This window comes from Oryzias latipes, chromosome 18 (genome assembly GCF_002234675.1).
Source record: "Oryzias latipes chromosome 18, ASM223467v1".
In the NCBI taxonomy this organism is placed as follows: Eukaryota; Metazoa; Chordata; class Actinopteri; order Beloniformes; family Adrianichthyidae; genus Oryzias; species Oryzias latipes.
The window spans coordinates 12064543-12091688 of NC_019876.2; the positions used below are offsets into that span (position 1 = coordinate 12064543).

General features: G+C 41.0%; 1 protein-coding gene across 2 annotated transcripts; it reads left to right on the forward strand.

Annotated features, from left to right (window-relative positions):
* Positions 1-981: 981 nt before the first annotated feature.
* spag17 (sperm associated antigen 17) lies at positions 982-27087 on the forward strand. Of its 2 annotated transcripts, none has more exons than XM_020711616.2 (47): positions 982-1190; positions 1480-1620; positions 2059-2118; positions 2380-2508; positions 3622-3784; positions 4282-4494; positions 4686-4834; positions 4943-5089; positions 6105-6180; positions 6282-6370; positions 6471-6665; positions 9186-9290; positions 9927-10077; positions 10159-10371; positions 10542-10648; positions 10735-10889; positions 11091-11200; positions 12453-12523; positions 12975-13196; positions 13315-13429; positions 15327-15464; positions 15584-15694; positions 15783-15865; positions 15945-16050; positions 16189-16352; positions 17012-17135; positions 17218-17351; positions 17432-17552; positions 18948-19276; positions 19365-19550; positions 19629-19750; positions 20328-20458; positions 20530-20663; positions 20738-20926; positions 21061-21174; positions 21955-22006; positions 22131-22218; positions 22300-22350; positions 23575-23668; positions 23763-23874; positions 23993-24032; positions 24131-24195; positions 24277-24413; positions 25072-25250; positions 25369-25429; positions 25524-25668; positions 26948-27087. In XM_020711616.2, exons 1-47 carry the CDS (start codon positions 1092-1094, stop codon positions 27040-27042), a joined length of 6015 nt encoding a protein of 2004 aa, XP_020567275.1. In that variant the 5' UTR covers positions 982-1091; the 3' UTR covers positions 27043-27087. The 2 variants fall into 2 exon arrangements, with proteins under 2 accessions (XP_020567275.1, XP_020567276.1); XM_020711617.2 differs by having other exon boundaries at positions 17012-17120.
* The last annotated feature ends 59 nt before the right edge of the window (positions 27088-27146 follow it).

A 27146-nucleotide genomic window follows, 5' to 3' on the forward strand; every position in this document is an offset into this window, starting at 1 on the left:
CCTTACATTGACATGTTCTCCCTACCATGACAAAGGTGGATAAAGGTGGAAAGATTTCATGTAATCCATGGACACCAGTGAAGATCACAAATCATTGAAGAAAAAAGGTTCAGAGCACTGTCTAGTGGGTCTAGATGACCCAACTCCCAATGTTACAGTGCCTAGGATGGCACAAGGGTTACAGCACAGACTCCTGTCATTTGTCACATTTCTTGACCCATAAGTCAATTATTAAGTGCCGCTATATTTTTCTTCTTGACTCAACAATTAAATAAGTTAATGAATCACGACACTGAGCACAGCTTTGTTTTGTTGAGGTGCCGTCATCAGTTCCAGGTGAGAGCAGGGACGTCACTGTTAAAATAACAACTGGAGGCAACTAATAAAGTACGGTTTTTATTATTTTAGGCCTATATCTATCTATCTATCTATCTATCTATCTATCTATCTATCTATCTATCTATCTATCTATCTATCTATCTATCTATCTATCTATCTATCTATCTATCTATCTATCTATCTATCTATCTATCTATCTATCTATCTATCTATCTATCTATCTATCTATCTATCTATCTATCTATCTATCTATCTATCTATCTATCTATCTATCTATCTATCTATCTATCGAGTGTTTGTGTGTGTGTGTGTGTGTGTGTGTGTGTGTGTGTGTGTGTGTGTGTGTGTGTGTGTGTGTGTGTGTGTGTGTGTGTGTGTAAGAAGATGTGTTGTTCAGTTGAACTGCTGTAAAGTGTAAAACTTTGGGGCACCATGTTCTTTGCTGCCATCTAGTGGACATTTTTGAAAACTGGCAGAACTTTGACAAAAAAAAAGTTTAGTTTAGTCCCAACATTGAAGTCTCTGTAGCTCTTTATTTGTTTTAATTTTATATTAATTTTAAAACACTTTGATTCGCTTTCCTCCATGATTGTTTTTCTTAAAATGTCACGTTCAAAATCGTGCTGGCCCACCCGGGCGGTTACCAGGGGCAACGCAAACATCACAGGTCACAACTCAACGGTGGACACACTTTAGACTTTAGGCTCGTGTGATTATTTGGTTTTGTTTTGGGGGACATTTTTCCTCTTAACATGCCACCCAAGAAGACCCCAGTGAAAAAGCCAAACGTCGCTACAGCCGACAAGGACACGGGAGAAGAGGCCAGTCTCCTCGGAGCACAGCTTGATGAGGTTTCCAGCCACTTAACCCGTGTCAAATTACAGTGTCACATTTATTGTCTTGTGACCCATTAGCGTTGCACAGCTCATTATTACTATGCTAGCAGATAATTCAAATTAATTTAGCTTTACAAATGTATAAAAAGTTAATTATGCTAAAGTGACCGGAAAAGCTTTTATTTTTTGAAAGTTCCAGACCGGAAAGGGTGAACTACAATTGTGACGTAATTGAATCTTTTTGGTCGCAGATGAACTATTTATTTATTTGTATGTTTGTTTGTCCCCCCCTCTTCCTTTCCAGGACTCATGGCGGTCCTGCGTGTCTTTAGTGGTTGAGAAAAGTCCGGCGGACGAAGACCTCATCCAGGCGTTAGCTTCGGCTGTGCAGCGGCCACAGCGCAAACTTTTCACTTTGCTAACCCGAAACAGCATCGTTACGAAGGTACCAAATTATGGTGAATTTTTAATGATAAAGTCACATGAAAAAAACAAAAAAACGACATTATTTTTCAACTGTTAACTTAAGTTTATAATAATCTACCTAATAATTTTTATAATAATATATTTAGTCATTTATTACACTAGTAAACGTCCTTTAAATTACAAAGTTTATAACAACACATCAAAGTACCCAATTTAAATTTACTGTATTTGTGACTTAAATTCTTTAATTTAATTTTTGTACAATGTTTTTGCCTGTAATGCAGCGGTACTATTTTTCATGGATAAATGCATCCTTTTAAAGTTTTACATTCAAAGTGTTAATAAATCTTTTTTTTTTGCATGGGTTTTACTAGCAATGATCTTAAACTTACTAAAGCACTAAAATTCATTTCTCATTTTTTTACATTTTTAAAAAAAATGTTCTCTTTCCCTGCAGATTTCTGAGCTGGGAAATACGAAAGGAAAAAAACCGGAATATGTTACCGTGTTTATCGAGGTAATTTTAGGACATTTGAAGGAATAGAAAAAAAAACATCCATCTATCTGTCTTCCAAACTCCCATAATCCCTTTCAGGGGTGGGGGTTGCTGGAGCCTATCCCAGCACCTGTTTAAGGTGGGGTACATATTGCCAGTGTAAAGCAGGGCAAAAAAAATTATATAACAACCTCTGTAACATGAATTTATAATGATATAAAATGGAAAATAATTTGTGTTTTTGTGTGTGATTCTAGCTTGTTTTTGTCGTGTTTCCTACAGCTTTTGCAGTCTGCCAGGGTGTGGCTGGATGCAGGAGAAGACATCCCCGTTGACCTGATGGCAAAAATACTAAAGCTGCAGCTGCTGCAGGTTAAAAGCAGTGATCAACATAGACGAGAAGCTGAACAGGTGAGCTGCTCTTTGTTTGTCACAAACGTTGATGTTTAAAGCAGACGGAGACTAGCGTGACTAAGTGAGGGCCTGTGAGTACCCGGGATGGAAATCCTCCTTTTTTTTTGGTCCTGGAGGAGCGATGGAACTATTGTGTTTTGTCCTGAGGATCAGTCAATGTTGTAGGAGCTGGTGGGAGTTGAAATGGGGGTGTGAATAGGTGCCTGATGGGTGTTTGACTGGTCTGACCTCCGTCTAAAGCGACGTTCGCACCGCCCTCGGCAACAGGCGTTCCAGCAGGAATTTACATTGAAAAGTCTGTATAAATGTTTGTTTGAGGCTTCCGGATTCAAAATTCAGCCATTTTTACAACCGTTTCCTTGCTCTACTTACAAAACACGCGTGCATTGAATGAGCGCTGCAAGTTAAACCAGATCAAACTTTGACCAATCAGGGACATGGATTTGGCAGTAACACGGTAAAACTCACCAAACTCAGCTGGTTTATCTTGTGAATCCGAACATGGCGATGAGCCCGATGACGATTGTTTTTAAATAAAGACAAAGCGAGGCGACTCTCCTGACATGATGGTAGTCCGTAGCTGCCGTTGCAACAATGCTAGAAATGAGCTGAACCCTTTCGTGCCCGAATCGCAAGATTTGCACCTCTTCAAAGCCTCTTCCAACTGTAGGTGGCAGACATGCGCTAGTAAGCAGTAGAGAAAAAAAAATAAGAAGAAGCCCCTCCCTGCTTGTCCAGTGTGAACACCTAACAGGTTCAAGAATGAGCATTCAGCCCATTCTTGAACACACATCAAATGCCTGGAGTATACATCCATACTATTACGCTTGTGTTTATGTTGACTATATGGTTACGCTTTACAGATATTTATGCATGTCTGGATATCTAGGTGTGTTTTTGTATCTTTGTGTTCCTTTTTATGTTTTTGTTGGTGTTTGAGTGTGGGCTTTTGTAATTAGTTGTTTTAATTTTTTCCTGATATCCTGTCTTCCGTCTCTGCTCAATTTTTTTAAATCTATGTCCTTAACCCACCCCGACCCACATCCCTTTCTTTTTTCCGTCTGTTATTGCTATATATTTACCACATATGTTTTTGAATTTTAACTGAAGATTGAGGCAGAAAAAGCAAAGGGCGACCCTCCCCCTGACATCGCAGATAAAACCAGAGCCTCTGACAAAAGGGCAAAGACTCCCTCCAAACCCGTGACATCCGTCATGGAGAAGAAAACCAAACTTCTGCGTAGGGGGGAAGTTGAACCGCCCACATATATAGGTAATAAAACAATGAACTGAAGCCGTGCAAGCTTGAGTTTGATGTTCCTGACATATGCTTTGCTTGGAAGGCGTTCCCTCGTTTATCACGCGAGTTACGATCTACAAATAACCTGGAATAGACAGAATCCGCAAAGACGTCATCTTTATTTTTATAATTCGAGATGTTTTCAAGCTGTAAACTCCTCACTACACATTTTATAGACTTGATTTCCAGACAGACATGAATACTTAACTCTTTTCTCTCTTGTTTAAACTCTCAAAGTTCAGAACTTTGGAGAAAAATGCGTCCAGTCTTATAGAATAAAACACAGATCTGATCACGATTGAAGATTTATGTAGATTGGGGAACGCATTCTGTACAGGAGACATGGCAGAGAGGAGATTAATCGACAAGGTCAACAGCCAATCAGGACGCAGAACGCAGTGTACTGTTAAAAAACCATGCAGGATGAAGTGATTCAGTTTTGAAATCTCTTGATTTTTTTCTCTACAAAGACGATGAGCCAGACTGGGGTCCTCAGCACTACGTTCTCCTGGTGGGCTTCTACCAGCCCCTCCTGATCGCTGCTCTCGACGGCATCGGTGTCCATGTTGCAAATGTCATCAAACTTTGCTGCGATCGCACACAAATCCGCAGGAAGGAGCAGGAACAACAGAGCTGTGATGACAGTGAACCGAGCCAAGCAGCGTCTGCGATCTCAGAAGCAGGTTAGACCGCTGAATCCGTCATACGCAACATCCCTGCAGATGTTCAGACATTTCCTGCAGTTAGATCAGATTTCAATATGTCATAGATATCACGCAGAGAACAAGGTTTCCCTAGAATCCAGGAAAAAGCAGAAGAAATCAGCTGTGGGAGTTGTGACTGTTGTGACACTAGAAGTTCTTCTGCGCTTTAGAGTTGGCTGTTCAAGCCACGAAGCTGGATCTGTTCTGGTCAGGAATGAGAGCAGTCTTGGACAGCGGGCTGCCCCATTCCAGGCTACATGATGTGGTTCCACTCAGCTACATTGTCCAAGACTTTCACACCCAGGACCCCAACGACAGGGTGAGTTTACATTTAACTGTGTTTTTTTTTCGTTTCTATTGTGAATTTGTTGATTTTCAAGTCCATAAAATCAATTAAATTCAAACCGTACTGACTTTTGGATTTCAGATGGAGCTCGGGAGCCGGATTTTTGAGGGCGTGGCCAATCTGATCTATGACTGTCTGCAGTGGCGCAGAGAGCATCAGCACTACCGCAACAAACTGCAACTTTTACATGTTCCTAGCATTTCAGGTTCGGGTTACAAACCTGCCGAGGTAAATTTACAGAGGAGCAATTAAAACAGTGATGATTAACGATTGTTATTTTAAAGATTTAAACAGCAAGAGACTGGCTGTAATCAAACACCTCCTAAAAAGGGACAGTCTAGACAAGACACAAATAAACAACCACAGGGCAAAACCGTTTTTTAAAGCAAGATAGTTGACAAAGCTGTTTTCTGTCAGTTCCATTAATTTTTAATAAGAAACAACTGGTGTGATGTATGTGGAAATATGTAGATGCTAGTTTTTTTGGATCTTAGTGCTGCATTTCATACAGTTGACCACACTATATTACTCTAACGACTAGACAACTGGGTGGGTCTCACTGGGCCAGAACTAAACTGGTTCATAACATACTTGGAAAACAGGAAGCGTCAATTAGTAACTTCATATTAGAGCCAACAGAAATTACATTTAGAGTTCCGCAAGGCTCTATCCTGGGGCCACTTCTATTTACTAGCTACATGCTCCCACTGGTGCAGGTTATAAAGAACAACATTAATTGCCATTTCTATGCAGATGACACACACATATAAATTACAATGACACCAAGGCCCTGTACAGACTCTTTGGTGTAGTGATGGACACAGACTTAAATTTTGATAAACACATTAAGGCAGCCACAAAATCAGCCTTCTATCACCTTAAGAATATTTCATAGATTACAGATCTGATGTCTACGCAGGACCTGGACTAACTAGTTCCTGCATCAACGAGTACTGTAAAGACGTTTTATGTTTTCTGTTATCAGGAAACTGCAGCTCATTCAGAACTCTGCTGCTCAGGTTCTAACAAGGACCGAAAAAAGTAGACCACATCATTCCTTTAATATTTCTTTGGAACGTTTCTTTTGTTTTATGTAAAGGACTTTGAAATATCTTTGTACACAAAATTTGCTATAAAAAAACTTGCCATGCCTTGCAATTCTTCTCAAATGCATGAGAATATCCGATTAGTTTCATTTCATAAGTGTTTATTTAACCTTTACTTTGTGATTTTACTGCTATAGGATGCACCAACAAGCCCCTTTCAAAGCCCAATCAACACAAAGAAACCAGTTTGTGAGGAATCTCAAAGAAACCAAGGTGGAAAGTCTTTTATTTGTTGAAAAAATGTTGTCAGCTTCATCATTCTTTATACAGAAAAAGTCACTTCTTGGTTTTTCTTTGCTTTTTGTCTGCATAAGTGGACATGTGTTACTATAACTCCCTGCTGGACCTCATTCCTCCTGAAGCCTGCTCTGTGCCCTTGATGCTGCACTGCATGCTGGAGCAGGTGTGTGTGCCGAATGTTTGTGTCTCATGACATTGGTGCAGTCTGTGATGCGTTACACCTTCGTCCCCCCCCCCCCCCACACACACACACACGTCTCCAGGTGGTGATTTCCACAGAGCAGCTCGCCGTGCCCCATCACTCAGGGGAGCCTGAAGCTGACGAGAACATGTGGTTAGACGGGCAGCTGGTCAGATACATGCTCCAGAGCTTCCTGCCTCAAATACCCACAGAAGAGGAAAAACGCCACCTAATAAGTGACCTTCTCACTGCTGTCCAGGAGGATGAGGATAAGAAGGTACAGTAGAAAACACAAATGTTCATGGCTTGTGGAAACAACAAAATGTTGTAGGGACATCCAGGGTTATTAGAATTCTCGTTTGCCACACAGGGTCAGTTACAAATGCCTGCAACCACCTGACAGCCAATCAAATTGCGGAGGCTGTGGCGCTCTCCAAGGTGCTGAACGACACTGTTCTCCTTTCCAATTTCAATCTGGACATTTGCAAAATAAGCTTGAATGGCGGTTTGATCCTCGACTGTTGTCGATTTAATTTTTTTTTGTTGTAATTAGTTTTTATATTTGATATGACATGATTACATGTATTTAAATAAATATGAAAACAGTACAATTTAAGGGAAATAATTAAAAAATGTGCTGAGCCATAGGTTGTAATGTGCTTACTATCTAGTCATTGTTTAGTTGAGTGTGATGTCATGGGAGATCCGGGTTCGAATCCAGGCTAATTCAATTTTCTTTTTATCTTTCAGGGGTAAATTCATATGTGTTTCCATAGTTAACAAGAAAAAGCATTTTTATTTTGGTCATTTTTTGATTTTTTGATTAGCTTTGTCAGTCTGTCTGTCATGGTGGGAGAAGGAGCTTAACAATTTTTCAGTCTACATTTTATCTTTGAAAAAACAGAATAAAAAAACTTTTACTAAATATCTGCTTATATTTAAAAATATGTTGGCATTAAACATCAAACCTGCTGCTATATATTAAATCTTAGTGAAGTTTATATGTATGTTGTTTGTTTGTATAAATGACTTGATCAAAGTTTTATAGTGCTGTCGAGATCCTTGCAAGATCTAAAATATAACCCTTTTTAACGGTGTAGTAGTACTATTACAGTAGTTTGTATTATAGTAATGTACTACTACAGTAGTACTACTGTCTTACTACGTGCACCTCTGCACAGTAGTAAGGAGCCATTTGGTCCAGTTTCTGACAGAACAAAACCCATCAAAAGCCAATAAAGTCTCACTACACTGTTTATAAAAATACACTTAACTTTTTTGAAGTCATTAAGCTATTTTTTTTTCATAAAATGTAGTATTTAGATATTCACAATTATTGAATTATAGTAATAAATAAATATAGTGATTAAGTAATCTCCCTGCGCCTTGAAAATACAGGGTTGTGTCAGGAAAGGCATCTGGCATTAAAACTCTGCCATACCACCTAAAAGCTGCTTAACGTGAAAGGTAACCAAAAACAGTGATGAAGGAATGTCTTTTTTTAACCCTTGTGCTATCTTAGATGACCCCACCCTTACATTGACGTGTTCTCCCTACCATGACAAAGGTGGATAAAGGCGGAAAGATTTCATGTGATGCATGGACACCAGTGAAGATCACAAATCATTGAAAAAAAAAAAGGTTCAGCACTCTGTCTAGTGGGTCTAGATGACCCAACTTCCAACGTTAAAGTACCTAGGATAGCACAAGGGTTAATGCATTTAAAGATTTAACTTTTTACAGCAGCACATCGAGTTCCTTTCAAAATAAAATACACCCTGTGCCAACTAAGACACAGCTGTGCCGCAGCAGATTTACAGATTCATGTTTACCGATTTACTTGAAAGTCCAGTCAAACATGACATTTTCTATCATTATGACCATGATGCACCTTCATCGTTTTTCTCCTTCAAGTATGGTAACAGTGGTGCAGAATCACATTTTTTTATCTATAAATAAATCCAGGTAGTTTGCTCTTCTTCCAGCTCTTCTGGGCATCTTTGCCTAGATCCCGTCCCGGATGAACGGAAGAAGATGGATGGATGGATAAATAAATCCAATTATACACTTTAATTACATTAGAACAACAATTAGACATTCTTGCGTATCAGAAAATAAGAAAATGTGGTTTATGTCCATCAATATGTGGATCAGTATGTGCATCATGTTATCTGACTTCATGTTAAAAATCAAAGCAAACCTGAAAAAAACAAAACCAAAAATAATCTGTTATTCATTCAAATGGTTAAATTTTTTCTTCAAAGCCAAAGAGCCACAATGGAAGGATGAAAGAGCAAGATATGGCTCCGGAGCCTCACAGGTTGCAGACCCTTGTACTAAAGGGCGGCATGTGTGTAGAAAAAAATATAAATATATATTTTTTTCTTCATATTTTATGTAAATTACACAAATCTTTGCAGTTAGTAACTGCATAGAACATAAATTAAATCAATAACAATACACTTCCAGAAGATGGAGCTATGATCAAAGTGTGTGTAAGTCATACAGATATACATGAATCACACATTTGTGATCTACTTACACCCCAGGATATTCTGTTGGTTATGACGAAAGGACCAAAGCTGCTATTCTTTCTTTAATCTTAATCTGTGCATCAGAAGAAGCTTCTGGTTCTCACAGCTCCCTCTTTGAGGTGATTGCTGGTGTTATTAAAAGCACAGTGACATCTACATTCTGTTTTTACAGAAGATTTGACTCATTTGTTCTTTTTCTAGACGGTGGAGAACACACCAACCTGTCTTCTCATGTTTCTGGCTTTACGTTCTGTTGTTTTTAGAGGCTGATGGAGGAGTTTGGTGGAGAGGAAGCTCAGAAGAAAACTGGGCAGCCTTTGGTCATCAAACATCTGGATGAGAGGGCGTTACGGCTGAGGGACGTCTCTGTGAGTTTGTTCTAACAAACGAATCCCTTTGAAGCTACGTTCACGCCGCCATTGGCAACGCGTGTTCAAGTGATCACACCTCCAATAAAAAGTATATGTAGATGCACGCTTTAGGCTTCTTGCGTTCACTCATAGCTACCCAAGCTTTTACAACCGTTTTTGGGCTTTATATACAAAAGATGCGTCCATTGAATGCGTGTGGAAAGTTAAACCAGGTGAATTTTACCAATCAGGGACATTGGATTTGTTAGTGATTTATGGATGGTGCCCTTTTTAATTCCCAGAAATGCCGACCGTTTGAAAACTGATTGTGGAGTGGAAATGAATAATTATGGTTTGTGTCCAGACGGAATCATATGACACCAAGTCTTTCAAACATTGCAATAGAGCTGTGAAAGAAAAAGCTTGGAGAGAGAGAGAGACACAGGATTCACACCTAATCCACATTTTGCACCAAGCGTCTTCCAGGTGTAAGTGGTGCACATACGCTAGTAGAAAAAGGAAGAAGAAGCCCCTCCCTGCTTGTCCATTGTGAACACCTTGGGCGTTTAAGAAACCACGTGGCATGCCCAGTGTGTGCGTGGCTTAACAGTTTAGAAGTAAAGCAGGTGTGATTTTAACACGTGGACCTTACAGGTGGGGCACGGTTTTAATCCGGCAGAGGTGGAGGCATCCATGATGAGGCTGTCTCCCGTCTTGCAAGAGATCCAGTCTTTAGAGAGGAGGAGAAAGGGCACCTCGAGGTGGACGTCAGTCCGACAGCAGCTGCAGCACTTCTGCACAGACGGTCAGAGACTCGCACACACCTGCTGCTGTGGAGTTCTGAAGAGCAGTGCTGCAGCTTTCATGCTCAACTACAACCCCACAGAGACGGTCACTTGGGCAGATGTGGAGCTCCTCTTTCATCTGAGCGTGTTTGAGGCGATGGCGTTGACCACCGTGGATGAGCGCGGCATGTTGCGCGATGCCGTCAGACCTGTGGGACGGTTGGAAGCGACTCAGCAGCAGAGTCAAACCTTCATTCCCTGGGATGATCCTGAAGCCTTCGCCAAACAGCAGCTTCTCAACCTGAAGAGCAAAGGTCTGTGGCTTGCATGTACGTCTGAATAAACAGACAACTTTACCAGATTAAGTCATTTCTGGAAATAAAAATGGCCCGTCTTCACGTTACTTAGCTATAGGTGAGATGTTTCCCCCTGAAGATCTGAGAAACAAAGAGGTTTTCAAGTATTTTAATGCCCTTTTTTGTAGAAGGCAGCAGTCAGCTGGATTTATCTTCTGACCTGCAGAGATGTCGACGGAGATCTCTGAATGACCGGCACTACACTGAGCATCACAGTGCCGATGTCCTCCAGCAGGTGAACGCTTGACTTTTTTCATTTCTATTCTTTTTTTATCTATGTTTTAAATTAGGGTCCCTAATTGAACTCTTCTAAACATCCAGGTCCTTCTTTTGGCTTCAGAGGAATACTGCTGCCTGGACGCTTTTGGTGGAACACACAATGACACCCTATATATTTTTTGCCACAATCCCATGAATCCGGATCGGCAGTGTCAGGAATTTTGGAATGTTGCACTTCACACAGATGTCAAATTCAGGTCAGAGTTGTCTCTTTCTTTTTTTTTTAGATTAAAATGTTTTGGACTTCTGTGGTAATTGAAAGAGAGGAAGCCAGTGTTGCCATAGCAACCACTGCCCTTACATTTTGGATGAATTATTGAGGACAAATGAGCTGTTCTAACACAGCTGAGGAGTATTTACACAGAAGATCTTAACAAAAGGAGCCTTTTCTGTGACAGGAAGTACTTGGAGCATGTGGCCGATACCATTACAGACTGGACGAGAGAGGAGGAATCAAAAAAGGCGGCCCTGGTCTTTAGGAATAAGAGCCTTTCTAAGACTCCAGAAGGTGATGCATCATAAATGTTGACTTAAATCTCAGATAAATAACTAACTGTCCATTAACCTAAATGTGTCTGCTGTGCAGTAATTATGTCCTGCAGCAGGACTGGACTGCAAAGGACCCGATAGTTTTGGTGGGAGTGAACGACCCCCTCCCCCGCCGCCACCCCCACCACAGAAAAAGAAGAGAAACGTCAAAATTTGAATGGGGCCAAAATCTCTAGTGTAGCTCAAAACAATGTTTAAAATCAAGTAACAAAAGCAAAACACGCATGTTGGGGATATCTTAAGCCCGTTTTAAAATCGTTATGGGATGGGTACAGGAACTGTGGCTATTTAGTAGCAAAGAGGGAAATGTGGCGTTTATCACATTTTTGTACAATATGGGAAAAGGAAACTTTTTTTTCAGCGATCTTCACTAAACGTCACATGTACGCCACAAGGATAAGTCTATAACCACCACTGAAGACCTTTCACGTCGGGAAGAGGCTAATGTCTTTAATTTCCAAAAACAAATCCTCTTTGCTGCTGTCTACAAATGTAAACTACTCGTAGGGATTTCAATCTATCGTCTCCTGACTCCTCGAGTGCATTGCGGAGCTACGTGGGAAAAAATGTTGGTTTTTTAAGTTTGTAGATTTTGAACAGTGTCCGAGTGGTGAGTTCACAAATGTGGCGTTCCCCTGTTGCTGACACAGTTTTAACAGGAAGATTGTGAAAATGTAATACAAAAATCCCTGGCTCAAGCTGAAATAAACATGAAGACATTATGACATGAACATATCAGGATTCTGGGTGGGGTTTATAAAAACCTCTGTTGTCAAAGAAATCTAAAAATGATCTTTTACTGATTTTTCTAAAAGTTACATCAACCTGTTTGTCAACCTCAGCCGACCAAAAAAAATATGGTCGCTATGGAGATAAAACCAAACAAAGGCCGCGATTTAAGGAAAAGTGTTATTTTAAATTAATTTGAAGCATACAGCTCTGACCATGATGACAGGGGAGGAAGGGAAGAGTGGGGGCACGTGGCAGCCGCTCAGCCAGTGAAGGGTTAAAAGGGGGAGGCGGGAATGGGTACCGCCTTCAGGCCATACAACGCAGCTCGTGGCTTTAACTGTATTTGTTCCCAGGTGCAAAAAATGCTGCTCAAATGTGTAATAAAAAAAAGAGAAATCCAAATCAATCAAAATGTGATGGGGGTAACTCGCAGCTTGTGCTGTACTGAGTGTCGTTAACATAGCGCTTTCTTCTTGTAGAGGACGGGGTCGATGAGTTTGTGAAGGAAGAAGACACTCTGGAAGCGGTCATCAGAAAAGGCTCCTTAAAAGTCAGTTCCATCTAACCTTTAACAGGAAAGACACACATTCAAAGTAGAAGTTAGTTACTTTACGGCAAATTGTCTTTTTAAAGCCTTGATTTTATTTAAAATATTAAAATTGAATCTAAAACAGTGACTTAGTTGCAGATTATGTTAGTGCTTAACTTTTGTGCTGTAGCTCTGATTCTGCTTGATACATTTTCAGCAAACTAATAGTAGAAACCAAGTGATGCTTATAGAAGTATAAATGTTTCTTTGGCATAACTTTGTCTCCATGAATGAAGAAAAACATTAAATCAGAATGATTTGTCCAAGTGTCATGTCATTTGGATTTTTTTGTTGGGTTTTATCAGTCTTAAAATCATTTCTTTTCATTGGTAAAAGTAGAAGACGTATTAAGAATGTCAGTAGTGTGCATCCCTTCTTGCATTTGATATTTATTAAACGTGTGCTGTTTCAGGCCTGGAAAGCAGAGCAAGAGCAGCTGCAGGAAGAGGAAATGGCCAAAAGGCTAAAGACGCCAAAGTCTAAAGGCAAGCAGCAGAAGGAGGCACAGGCTTCAGCTGAGAAGGACAAAGATTTGTCTGGTGGGAAGAAAAGCCGACCAAATACAGCAGGACTCCAAAGGGAAGCTCCCAAAGAGCCCATAGTCACAACAGAGCCGACAGAGGAGCCATCAAAGGTGAGGACACTATTTTGAAAACAAGCAGATTTGGATCCTTTGGCTCTAGAGCTCACACGAAGCCCTGTTACCTGAGAGAGATTGCTCTCATAAGAACACCAGATGTTTGCGTTTCCAGAGTTTCCGGGGCTACAGGATGGACGGTCAGCTGATCCACCTGTCGGGTCACGTCCAGAACTTGTTCCCTTCAGACGGAGGACAAATCACAGTGGAAAATTTCAACTTTGTTGAAGGTAAAGTCAGTACATCCAGACTTTAGGTCACTTCCCTTAGCAAAGAGGAGTAGACTTTATGTTTTCTTTATTAAATATACTTGAGTAGAAGTACAGCAAGTGTTCTATAGAGTGTGTATGTGTAATGTAGGAAGTATACTAACTGAATACTTCTTCAGACTACATTGGAACATTTTAGGTTTACAAAATACCAGTACAGATGGAAAATAAAAAGAAACTTCAAGTATACTGCCTTACTTAAGTTGCAAAATTTATAATTTGTTTTATTTAAAATTGTTCAAAAACATCAAGTTTGAAATAAACCAATCCCTCACATTCTCTCATCACACTTCCCACAAATGTGTTCCAATGAACACAAATGATACATCACTGTAGGAACTCCAGAAAGCATATTTATACTTATGTGGTAACCCTAGTGATATCCTAGGCACTTTAACATTGGGAGTGACCCACCAGAGTTAAACCTTTTTTCTTCAATGATTCTTTATCTTCACTGGTGTGAAATCCTCTTCACCTTTATCCACCTTTGTCATGGTAGGAATAACACATCAATGTAAGGGTGGGGTCATCTAAGATAGCACAAGGGTTAAATACTAGCTCAATGCTAAAACTAAAGAATAAAAAGAAAAAAATATATACAGTAGTAAAATAATTTTGTTTGCTATTGAGGTGTTTCTTTTTTTCTTTGTTACAGTGAGAAATGCTGCTGTTGGTGTCTGTGTAAAAAACACTACTTTGTAGATAATTGCAAATTTGTCTGTTTTGTGCTGACTAGCGGTCTCCAGTTGCACTTCGAACTTAAAAATTGTTTGCTGACAATAAATGTATAGCATTAATATAGATTAACGTCAGTTATATTCAATATCATTACAGTGTTCCCTTGTTTATTGCAGGTGTTCCATTCTAAAAACAACCCACAATCATAATAATTCCTAATAGTTCTAGATGTTACAGGCATGATCATTTTCACACTTTTCTCTCTTGTTTAAACTCTGAAAGTTCAAACTTTCGTAGAAAAACAAGTCCTGTGTTATAGAAGGAAAGCAAAGATCTGCTCGCAATTGAAGATTTATGTAAACTGGACGCATTCTGCACAGAAGACACAGAGGAGATTGACTGACAAAAGGTCAAAGCCAATCAGGACGCAGAACACAGTACACTGTAAAAAAAAGAAAAGCATGCAAAGCTGCACAAATAAAAATGCAAAAAATGTGAGACTGTGAAAGGTGAACAGAAATATAAGAAGGTAACAGTTTACACATAAAAACTGTTGTTACAAACAGGCTAAGCCACTCCCCTTTAGACAGACTCAGTTTGTTTTTAAATTAGATGTCTAGTCATTTAAAACTCTCAGTTAAAAAAACAGTCTTGTGAGAAATTCAGCTTTATATTGAGATTTATTTTCAAATTCATGCTAATATGAAGAAGAACAAAGGTTCTGCAGTCTTAGTTCTGTCTTGGAAAAATAAACTGCATCCACTGCTACCCGTTGCAAAAATACAGTTTGAAAGAAGGAATGACTAAACATCCTGGTTAAGCCAGGTAATCTTCATGTCCCTCCTCCCAGCAGCATTGTGAAGCCACTTTAAAGATTAGGCTGAACCTTCAGCTGCGGTGGCGCCACCCTGTGGTCTGTTTCGCTTAACACACTTCCGTCCATCGGGATCAATTGTTCTCCAGATTAAGTATTTCAGACTGAAATGAGGTCCTTGCAAGACATGAAAGAAAAGCAGCTGTTGCAAAATCCAGAACATGAAGGAACGTAAAGTTTGACTTAAACACCATGTTTGTTGAAAAAAAAACCACAACAACAACTATGTTTTGGTGAGATATTTAGTTTCAAACATAAAACTGATCATGTAACTCATAATTCACCAACATAAACTCCCTGATATAGGTTCCAGTCTGATGAAAGTGGCTGTGAAGAAGGATGGACATCATTTCTACACACACATCAATCGAGTTGTTATTGAGTCTATAAAAGCTGAGGGGCCACAAGACGATACACCTACAAGCCTAACGGAGACCCCTAAAGGTAAACATGCAGGCCAATTCATGCTTACCAAAGCCTGAGGCCGCTCTGTAATCCAGATCTCCTTTGGATCTGTAAAATGATGAGTCAAGGTCATGATTGCGTGTCTGTGTCCTTTTCAGTGTCTGAGGTTGTGGAGAGGAAAATTGTGAAGCAGGGCTCGTTCACAGCAGAGCTGGATAATAAAATCCACCTTTCGTACAGTTTTTACGGTCCCACGGGAGAATGCTCAGGTGTTTGCAGAAATACTGAAATGAATACAAAAGAAATACAAAGTGTGCTTTCCACAGAAGCGGGATTTTATAGATTCTTTTGTTCTAGGAAATTCCCCAGAAAAAAAAGGAGAAACCCCAAAAGCCTCCACCTTGGAGCCAACTGTTCCCTCCTCCACCTGCTATTCCAAAGTATGTCATGATTACACGCATAGACGGAGAAAAATAAACCTCCCATCTAAGAAGAAGAGTTTGTGATTGTTCCTTTTAGGGGTGTGAAAACCAATCAGATGGACCCCCTCCAGGTCTTCTCAGTGGATTTAATGTTTCCGTTCCAAGTGGTCTGTTGCTGCAGTTTCAGCCTGAGGATGCACAAGGTTTGAAAACAGGGGAAATTGCTTTAGCAACGCAACACTTCACACATCTGTACAAGGGCACCAACATCCTTTCATTTATTTCTACCCAGTATGGAATGATGTAACTCCAAAGTCTTGACTGTTTGTGTCTGTTTTCAGGAACGTCACCTCATGAAAATGGTATTTCAGTGAGACAGAGCTTCCCGCTTCATATCAGGAAAGGAGCGCAGCATCTCCCAGACAAATCCCTCTCTAATGAACTGTCCCGCATCATCACTGGTCAGGGAGATGTAGTTCGATTCCTGAAAGATGGCTCCACAGAGGTGTGCAAGAAGAATTCATCTTCAGTTTTTTGCAGTTTAGTGGCAGTTGTTTTTCTAAAACAGTGGGGTAGAGGGTCTGAAAAATCTGGATATTTTATCTAAATAATCTCCAGATCAAACATCTTAACATCGTAGCGTTGACATCCCTTTGACTACCGTAACTCTTTAACCCTATATGCTCTTAATGTAATTCCAGCGGATTCTGAAGTGGTGAAAAGCAGTTTTAAGCCATTAGGCCACTCTTGACGTTAGTAATGTGTTGTATGTCGGTTAAAAGCCGCTTTTTTTCATTGTTAGAATCAGCCGATTCATCTTCATCACGTAAACGTCTGAAGAGTTGCTGTGTGTCAAAGAGTGTATGTTTTTTAGGTGTCGCCTGTGATATCTCTAGTGTTAAAGGGTTCATCTATGAGCTGTCAGTGTTTTTAAATATTCTAGATTCACGTCCACATTTCCAGATCACCTTCTATAACAGAGACAGAGAGTGATACAAAATCAGTGAAAAGGAGTAAATATTTCATATAAATTCCACTATTTACAGAACAGTTGTATTCATAGCTCTGCAGCATAGTGCAGTTAGTGTGGGGAGGTAAACATTCACACACACCATCTTCACGAATGTGCATAAATCAGGCTAACTGCTTCTCTGTTTGCTGAAGGTGCTGTTTGCAGACGGCTCTGTCAGTGTTCGCCATGATGCCGGTACAGTGTGGGAGTCCGACGGCGAAGCTCAAAACTCGCATCAACAAGTTGAGAATCCCAAGAAAAGTGAGACTGCAGCAGGTCCACACGCTGAACCGGGATTTCTGATTCTGAGGGAGGATTTGACTGAAGGATGTGTCCTCAAACTGTTTGGTCTACACAGGTAAGACGGAGGCTCTCAAAGGATGTTGGCATACTACAACCCCAACTGGAAGTCGCATCTGCACTGTTGGAACCACAAATGTCCCCACTAGCCCACTTCTGACCCATAAGGCCACAGACCCCATCACCAATCAGGTAAAACTGATTTTAACTCTGCCCAGAAACAAATTCTGTGGTTGAAAAAGTAACCACTCCTTAGAGTGAACTTGTTTCAGGTGATGCTGAGTCGCGAGGATCTGGTTGTTTCTGTGGAGAATCCGGATGGATCTCGAGTTGTAGAGCACGCAGATGGAACCAGAATCACCAGCTTTGTGCAAATCCTGCAGCCACTAAATGGTACAGATTGATGGAAGCTTTGCACACAGAACTCCACAGATCAGGCTCAGAAAAACCACATGGGCTTGGTATTAAGACGAGGTTTTGATCCACCTGCAAATCTTACTCGGCAAGAAGTTCAGGAATTCTAAACACGGCTTTGTTGGCAGGAAAAACACACATTGGGGGACATTTTATTTTGAAAATTAACTATTTTTTAAGTCTTTCTTCTTCCTCTCTACAAAAAAATTCCTGTTTGTTCATTTTTATTGATGCAAACGGCTGTGATTCCACTCCTGCAGCGCAGCAAATGAGCCGATCCGTCCCTAACGCTGCAGACAGTGGTTGTTTTGTCTGGGCTTTCTCACAAACACAGCAGTACGAGTCCAGCATGACTACACCCCCTGGTTAGATTCAGTCTGATCCACAGCTGTTTACACTACACCCTGCTGTGGTGTGTGTCAAAGAGTGTATCAGACATTGATGCACTGGTTGACACCTTAACATTCTTAGTCAATACTTGGATCTGATTGGCTGCAGAATGTCAATTTCAAAAGTGATAATGGAGAGGTAAAAAAGTAGTTCCTGGTCTCATAGCCTGAGAGGTCCATATTATTGCTCTCGTAACCGGAGTAACAGACACTTGAAACATAGCTGGATAAATATCACAACAGCAAGACAGTGGAAAAGTTCTCTGTCCTTTAAATGGTTCTATGATGGGCATGCCAGTATCTCTATCAATTTTTTACCGTCATCGATGGATGTTGCCTTTAATTTTAAATAGTTTGTTGCCTGTCTTTGTGTCTTATTTACCTTATTTAATTAAAGAAATTGTTTTTTTGTTAACACTCATTTAAAGATCAGAGTTATTATTTCTGCAGCATATTTCTTGCTTTAAAAGTGATCTAGGAAACTACCTTTGGACTTTGTTTTTCTTTAAAAATATAACTTTTGCTTCCTCACCTGAACAAAAACCTGCAGAAATTAGGAGAACTTTCCCTCTAAAATGATGATTTGTATCACTCATCATGACGTATACCTGTTGTACCACTGTGCTCCACTGGTTAGTCTTTATACACCAGCTGCAGAGTGAGATCTGTGCAGCTCTGTAGCCGTTACCATGACAACGTGTTACACCGCAGATCAAACGGTCCAATTCTTGTGAAAGATAATATGAAGCTAATAAATAACAAGATTAAAGTACTGATAATTGATTTAATATTTATTTCTTTTGTTGGTAGCCATGGTGGATAATGCCTGATGAAGTGTCCATCACCGGAACGACGCAACGGTTTAAAACGTCTGATAATGGACGGGATAATGGACGCTTTGTCAGACACCATACCTTTACCTCAACACAAAATGTCTAGTATAAACACGCACAATCCAGTAAGTTGTTCTCTTTTACTTTAAAAGGCCAGAAGCCAGAAGTGATCCCTTTGAAGTGGTCTCGTCGGAGTGGCTGCAAATACGAAAAGGAGGCTGTGACGAGCAGAAACAGTGCAGGAAACTCTTCCACACATGCCTTTTCACATAACGAGCAGGTCATGTCCTTTCACGACATTGTGACTGATGATAAAGGAGCATATGGGATGGATGACAGAGGAGCGTCCAACAAAGAGCAGGTAGTTATGGTGGAGAAAGAAGGCCAAGCCACAGTAGTGATGCACCCTCAACGCCACACAGCTCAGGCATTTTTAGCAGATGGCACGGTCGTCACTGGCAACAACCAAGGAGAGTATGAGGTAGTTCATAATATGACAGAGTCTGCTTATTGACTCGACTGAAATGTTGTCACATCCATTTATTCTTGTTTGTCCATTTATTCCTTAGGTGTTCCCATCCAGCGCCGGGTTCCTGCAGATCCAGCGTGATGGAAAGTGCATCTACTCCTCTGATCACCAAGTGTCTCCTAACCAAAAGGCTTTCATCCTCACTAACGAAGCAGGAACATACACCATGAGTCACACAGACACGGTGGCTTGTTACATCACAGATGACGATGGGAACCACTTCCAGGTCCATTTCTGCTTAGAAAAGCCGCCGTGTTTTTACAGGTTCTTATAAATAGCTGACTGTCAAAAATCTGTGTTTCAGGTAATGGAAGACGGACAGATTTCAGTGTTAAAACTGAGTTCTGCTTCAAGCTCACAGGAAAAGTTTGAGGAGGAAGAGGGCGGGGCAACAAGTAGATTCAAACACAAACATCACTGTCCCAGGTAAGCTAACATCTCCTTCATTAAAGTCAGGTTTCCTTTGCTATTCGGCTCTTGAATATAAGCAGTTCTTCACCAGCTCTTTTTGGGAGACGACTGAAACAGGGAACTGCTGTGCGTTTTTGCCGTACGGTGTTCACACTGGACTGTCGCTACCCGATGCTAACGCATAAACTCACAGCTGGAAGAGGCTTTGCGTGAAATGTCGAAGCAGAGCAAATCTCGTGAAGCTGCAGTGGCTCCGTGTTTTTTCTTTCACAGCTCTATTCTGATATAAGAAAGATTTGATGTCATAGAATTCCAGCCTGTCACTCCCTTGAGTTAATAGTGACGTCACTTATACGTCACTACAAAAGCCAAGTCTCTGATTGGTCAAAGTTTAACTAGTTTTATTTTAACTCACTTTCAATGTTTTGTATTTAAAACTGACTCAATAACATGCATGGCGACTCATTATTTGATGGTGGAAGCCCGAAACGCACATATATGCCCATTTACAGACTTTTCATCAGTGGTTGCTTTGACACGCATTCCTTGTGTTAATGAAGCATTACACTCACTTGTGTGTTTGATCTTCCAGGTTGTTTTTGCTGCACGCCGATGGCTCAGGCACTGAATTTCTGAGTTCTCACTGTGTGGAGAAGTGGCTGGACGAAGCCTACTCTGATCCCACTGTAGCGCTGCTGAAGGAGCCGCTGCCAAACCAACCAGGTTTTCATTCAAAAACGTGCGATTTTGACATTGGAATCTTAGCTCTTTTCATGTGATTTTGTTGATTGCAGATGCGTTTGGCATCACCATCTTAAAGCCCAGCCCCCAGAGTGTGTGGTCCCAGTGGTTGCTAGGGAAACAGGTCCCTGATGTCACTCCTCCAAACCTTAAAAACCGCAGCTGGCATGACTTTCCAGGAATGGAGGTGTAGATCTTCTCATAAAGGGGTTTTAAAGTCCCACCAATGTCAAATTTACCCTGAATTTGTGGTGTTTTTAGAAGAGGAGCCCAGGTCCCTCTTTTGGGACCAACATCGGGGTCAGCCTGACCCTGAGAGAGAAGAAGGCGGGTCCTGGAGCCCTACTTCAACCTATGAGGAGCTGCCCTAAGGTTTTAGAGATGAGGGAGCTGCGTGAGCACAGAGCATTCACCAAACCACTCAGAGACGCGGTCGACTCAAGACTGAAGGTTCTCTGAATTGTTACAGAAACCTTTACGCCGTCCACCTATTAGAATTGAGCTGTTTATTAAATAGTTTTTGCTGGTTACATTTCTAAAACTGTCACTTTTGATGGTGACAACTTGCTAAAATGTGGCTGCAGAAATTCATCGAGAGTTTGATGGAGGGAGAGCAGCTGTCAGAGGAGAGGAAAGTGAAAGACCCTCGTACTGAGGAGGAGCAGGAGCGCTCCAGAGATCTCTACAGACTCATCCTGGTAAACACACACACAACCAGGAAGGTAACGTCCATCCAATTGACTGTATATGAGAACTGGACTGTTTGAGTGAGATGTCACCCATTGAAAATGGTTACAACCAAATGAAGTCCCTTCAGTTGCTATTTTCTTTGCGATGCGATGGTCAAAATGTTGTACCAGAAATCGTCAATAAGCAGTGATTTTGTCTGAGTCAGGCTGAGTCATTGTTTCCATGGTAACAGCTCTTGTTAATCAAGAGTTCGCTTGTTGGAAGTCCACACAGCTGCCACTTAAGAGCAGGCCACACGAAATCTGTCGATCAAATGTTTCAAACGTTTGAAGTGAGACCACATGCTTTTATCGGGGCCTCTGATTAGCCAGTTCATTACTTGAAAAACTTGACCTAAAAAACTGAAAAAATATCATGATTAAAAAATAGGATGAGGAAGAATATGTTAGGTAGCAGAGCAAGAATGGTTATTCTGACAAATAGAATGACTGAGCTGTGTATTGGGACCGGGGATGTGGGGGGTTCTGGTTTACAGTCGATGGTCCATTTACATCACAGCCCTAAAACTAACTAGAAAGCCAGAATTTCCATTTCTGCCTCATTAGTACCAGTTAAAAGTCCTAACAAAGCCTAAAGGTTCACATAAGTGAAAAAATGTGACAGAAAAATCTCTAAAAACAAACAGCAACAAACAGTTCAGCCAACAGAGAAGAGTAGGCTGTTGAGCTCATTTTTCCCCCTTCAGCGCAGTGCAGTATGAAAAACATGATCAATAATGCCGTTTGTAGTGTGTTCCAGGGGAAGATGAGCCAAGCACTCCTGTAGATAGCAGCCAGTCAGGTGGGTAAGGTCTCTGTGGTTGAAAACAAATGTGTTTTTTTTTTTATATTTTTAAAAACAGGATATCTAATAAATGTATTTTTGAAGAGGTGTTCAGGGATCAAAAAAGTGTGTTTGTTTACAGTGGGCAACATGTACTGTCGGGGAGTGGGAGCGTCTATGGGGGGTGTTCCAGAAGACTCTGAGAAACAGGCTGGACTCAGTTCTGAATTGTAAGTGAGGTTTAAAAAAATCAAAACGTCATTCACATTTTAAGGAATTTCAATGTCATTTTAACATTTTTCTTATTTCAGTTTAATCAGGGGTGTTGATTCAAAATGGGCTGAAATGCTTTCAAAACACAGGTAGGGATTTCATCTTAACTTACACAACTGAAAACATTCAATCTCAGTGGGTGTGCCAAAATTTGAGGGCTGCATCTTTTAATGGCTGCAGCCTTCCCAGGCGACGTTGGCCAGGTCCTTCGTCGATCGAGTAATTACACATAATTACAAAAAGGTAAATTATTTCCAACCTCAGGTCCCGCTTCACAGTCCGCCATTGTTGTCAGAAGCTCTCCGGGTTTGGCTGCAATGCATCTTGGGATATGGACAGCATTGAAGGATACACTAGACCAATCCTTGAAATCAGGAAAAGAAGGACGTATTCGTTGGCATTTGAAGGAGTCATTGAATTTGGACAGCACCTGTCGCTGTGCTGTGACATAAGTGCCTACAAATGCATGTGATAATGCAGGAAGAACGCAGCCCTCAAATTTGGACACAGCCAGTATTCACTGTGATGCTTGTTTGGGGTATTTTGGCCCCCGTCGTATTTTCTGGACATCTGCAAACACAGTTTGTTAGTAAACTGAACTACAGTACAGGGGTCCTTCACTAAAATGCAGTTCACGTTTCATGGCCTTGCAGTGTTACAGACTTAATTAACCCTTGTGCTATCTTAGATGACCCCGCCCTTACATTGATGTGTTCTCCCTACCATGACAAAGGTGGATAAAGGTGGAAAGATTTCATGTAATCCATGGACACCAGTGAAGATCACAAATCATTGAAGAAAAAAGGTTCAGCGCACTGTCTAGTGGGTCTAGATGACCCAACTCCCAATGTTAAAGTGCCTAGGATAGCAGAAGGGTTACGTAAAATTTTAGTGGAATGCATTGTAGTCTGCGTCCTGATTGGCTGTTATCAATCTCCTCTGTGCCGCATCTCTTCTACAGAGTGTGTTCAGTTAATTCTTCAATTGCACTTTGAGAGTTTAATCACCAAAGAAAAGTGTGAAAATGTTTCCCCTTTAACACCGGAGATGCCGCCTTTTATTACATAAACGGTTGAAGAGTTACGGCAGCTGAAAGAGCGTGTGTTATTTCCTGTCGCTGTAGACAGGCCCGGTGTTAAACGTTTATCTAAGAAAGATGTATAAAGTGTGTAGTGAGGGGGTTCATAACCTTAAAAGATCTATATAACCTTTAGAAAATAAAGCTGATTACTTTGTGGATTTCATCTATGGTGGGTTACTTTACTATTTAATACTTTGCTACTTTACTATTTTTCTCTTTACTGTGATTTTAGATGTGAGCTGGACGAGGAGAAGACACACAGGGAGGCTTTGAGGAAGAAAAGCATTGTTCCTTACTTTCATCCGGAAAACTTTTCATTATATCAAGTACTGTCTCATTGGATCTGTTGTGTGAGAGTGTTGGACGCTCAGGTTGTACACGGTTCACTAAAAGACAGAACTCTGTCGCTTGCATGTCCAGAGTTTGCTGCAGAACCAGGCGTCCGTCATGGGGGGGCGCTCCGACAATCGTCCACTGATCTTCAAGACCAAAAGGGACGAGGCTTTCATGAACCATGCTTTTCCAGAGCACAGTGCGTTGTTTTAAAACAGCATTTGTAAAATGTTTGCATTTGCGACTGATCTATTATCGAAACTTTAACGTTGTGATGACAGGCCGAACATTTTGTGTGTGTGTGTTTGTCACTGCAGCACTACGACCCTTAAATCCAACTCCATCTCAGTCTGAAAGGTAATAATAGATATTGTTACTTTTTATTTTGCAGATATTTTTCAGAGTTGTAGAACATTTCCTATGTGAAGGTGATTTATGCTTCTTTTTTTTTATAGTCATGTAGCAGAAACGGAGGAGCTGCCTGATAGCAGGCCGCCCAACCCGACGCCACACACAGCCGGTGAGTCGCATTTCATAGTGTCTGATTTGACGGGGAAACAGGACCCTGTTGTAAATGGATGTGTTGGTGGTTGGTGTCCAGGTGACGGCAGTCTGAGGGGCTCCACCAGGCGATGCAAGTCTGTTCAGCTGGATGTGACCGGGAAGCTCAGGAAGAGCAGAGTCAGGCTACCAAACTGCATCATGAGCTCTAAAGCTCGCAGAGTGCCCAACCAAAATGTAAACATGCACCATAACAGAGAAAACTCCAAATATTCTGGGCTCTAATCTGTGCCTCAAAACATTTTTACACATATTTCAAATCTTTGTTTTTATTAAAAACAGGGATTTTTCTTTAAAAACCTGCTCCAGTCATCGTTCGATCTGTCGTAAAATTGATCCCAGTGGTCTTTTAATTATGATTATTTCCCGTTTTTTTTTTAGACAAAATCAAGAAACCTGTGTTGTTTTCTAGGACATAATTTCTGCAGAGCAGCAGATGCTCATTAGAAATTAACCTCTGAGGTGTGTGTGTGGCTGGATTGTTGGTGCAGAGCAACCCCGCCCCTCTTCCCCTTCCCGTTGCTGAGAGCTCGGAGCAGGGAGCTTATGGCCCCTCCATGTCACAAATACGATCTTTCATGTACTCTTGATTCACAACGATGTGAATAAAGAGATACTCAGAAATGTAATTTTAAGCTTTTATTTCTTTAAACATATCCTCCATTGTTAGATAAATGCGACAAGAACATGTTAAAAACACCAAAAACACATTTTTTATCAGAGTGGGTTTTTAAAAGGCCTTCAAAGCACAAACATTTCTACCTTCTCTGCTTTTTATGCACAGCAGAGTTTTGAAGTTGCTTTTCCGAACACATTTCTGTGTCCTCTTGTCCAGTTCTTGACAGTCGAGGAACCGGTGAGGAGGAAGTGTCGGACTGCGTCTCTTGCTGACCCTCGAGCCATAATAAGAGGCTTTCAGCTCCTGCCGTGGAGCGTGGACTTCGGCGTGGTGCAGGCGGGGACCCTCTCCACCGCTGCAGTGCTCATGAAGAATGTGGGCGTTGACACATGCAGGTACAGCTCCAGACCCCCTGGGAAATTTTAGTTCAAAAGTTAAAGCAAAGCTGTTTTATTTTGGGTTTAAAAATGTAAACGTTTGTGATTTATAGTTTGTGTCGATCTCTATGTCCAGGTTTCATGTGAAGCAGCCCCCTCTCGCCACAGGTCTCCGAGTCCTCTACAACTCCAGACCCGTAAGTTGACATTTTATTTGGAAAAGTCCAACAATCCACCAAAGCTGAATGTCCTTTTGCTGTAACTACACTGGGGATGTATGGTCTGTTTCAGGTAGCTGCAGGCCTGCAGACTGAACTGAAGGTTCAACTGTTTGCCATGAGTTCACTCCTAGCAGAAACAGAGTCAAAGAAGTACATCTCCCAGGATATCATCATCCTCACTGAGACAGACATCTTCTATCTGCCTGTGACCGCTAATATCCTTTAAACCTTTGGCTTTCTTTACATTCAGCTGTACTAATTTAGAGTAATTTAAAGACCTACGCTGATCCTCTTTGGAGCGATTTAAAAAGCGTTCTCAGTGGTCTATCACTGTATTTTTCAAAGTATATATTGCATCAAAAATGCATAATTAAAAAGGGGAGTAAAGTGCGATGTTTCTGAACAATTCCACCAAGCCTGGCAAAATGCTGCATTCACACTGAATGCGATTCATGCGTCCAATCCACGTCTGCTGTTTGTTTTGGACTCCACCCGCTGATCAGACCGAGCTGCGCTTCTTCTTTTGCGTCGCTATCATTAGCAAATACTGATACACACTCGCAGTGCCCTCTAGCGGTTCTTAATGGGAGGATAAGGAATATATGAGAATATTTATTTCAAAACAAACAAACGTATAAGTCGCACCTGGATATAAGCCACAGCCCCAACCAAATTATGCAAAAAATGCAGTAAGTATGATTTGGTCGTTTTAAGCCAAATTAAAAAAACCTGTCGTTTTTTTGGACATAGTTTCTGCAGAGCTGCGGTAGTTCCTTAAAAATTGTGAAAAGCCCCCCCTTTCCCCTCCTCGCTAGTGAGAGTTCTCTGTTTTAGCTTACAGCCCCTCACATCCCCAACCTACCATTAGCAGTGCAACCAAAATGACGAGTACTATTGGAGCTATCCAGCTAGCCGTACAGTTTTGAGCCAGATGTCAGCTCCGACCAGGAAAGCGAAGACGTACAAGCACATGGATCTAGTCGTCTACCAATGGATGCATCATGATGGAGCGGAGCAGGGAGCTTGTGGCCCGCCCAGCGTATTTTCTACGTTACAAATATGCTCTTCTTCAAAAGTCTTTTTTTTTCGTGTGCTCCTGATTCACAACAATTTGAATAGAGTAATAGCTTAATTTTCTTTATGTCCATCAGAAAAATGCCACAAGAACATTTTAACCCTTGTGATATCTTAGATGACCCCACCCTTGCATTGACGTGTTCTCCCTACCATGACAAAAGTGGATAAAAGTGGAAAGATTTCATGTAATCCATGGACACCAGTGAAGATCACAAATCATTGAAGACAAAAGGTTCAGAGCACTGTCTAGTGGGTCTAGATGACCCAACTCCCAATGGTAAAGTGCCTAGGATAGAAAAAGGCTTACAAATAATTTTCATCAGAGTGAGTCTTTAAAGTTTTGATTGACAGACAATTTATCAATGTTATCGGGTATGTTAAGGAGATGCAAAGATGTTGGTCCTTACATAGTTTCACTCGTTGTTCCTGAGCAGCTCATGGATGAAGAAAACACCGAAGCACAGAAGAAGAGAGACTCAACAAGCAAAAATGCTCCTCAGGCTTGTTTGTGAACTCAAGTTACTATCCTACAATAATAAAAATGACCTCAGATGCCATTAGAGAGCAATCCTTACTTATATTTGTTATGAAATACTTTGAGATTACTTGATTTTCA

What these genes read in the sequence shown, in the direction of transcription:
- spag17 (XM_020711616.2), top strand. Translation starts at nt 1,092, where the DNA reads ATGCCACCCAAGAAGACCCCAGTGAAAAAGCCAAACGTCGCTACAGCC. An exon ending in CACACAGATGTCAAATTCAG is followed by an intron (nt 10,890 to 11,090) that starts GTCAGAGTTGTC and finishes TTTCTGTGACAG; the next exon opens with GAAGTACTTGGAGCATGTGG. An exon ending in CCTTTCTAAGACTCCAGAAG is followed by an intron (nt 11,201 to 12,452) that starts GTGATGCATCAT and finishes TTCTTCTTGTAG; the next exon opens with AGGACGGGGTCGATGAGTTT.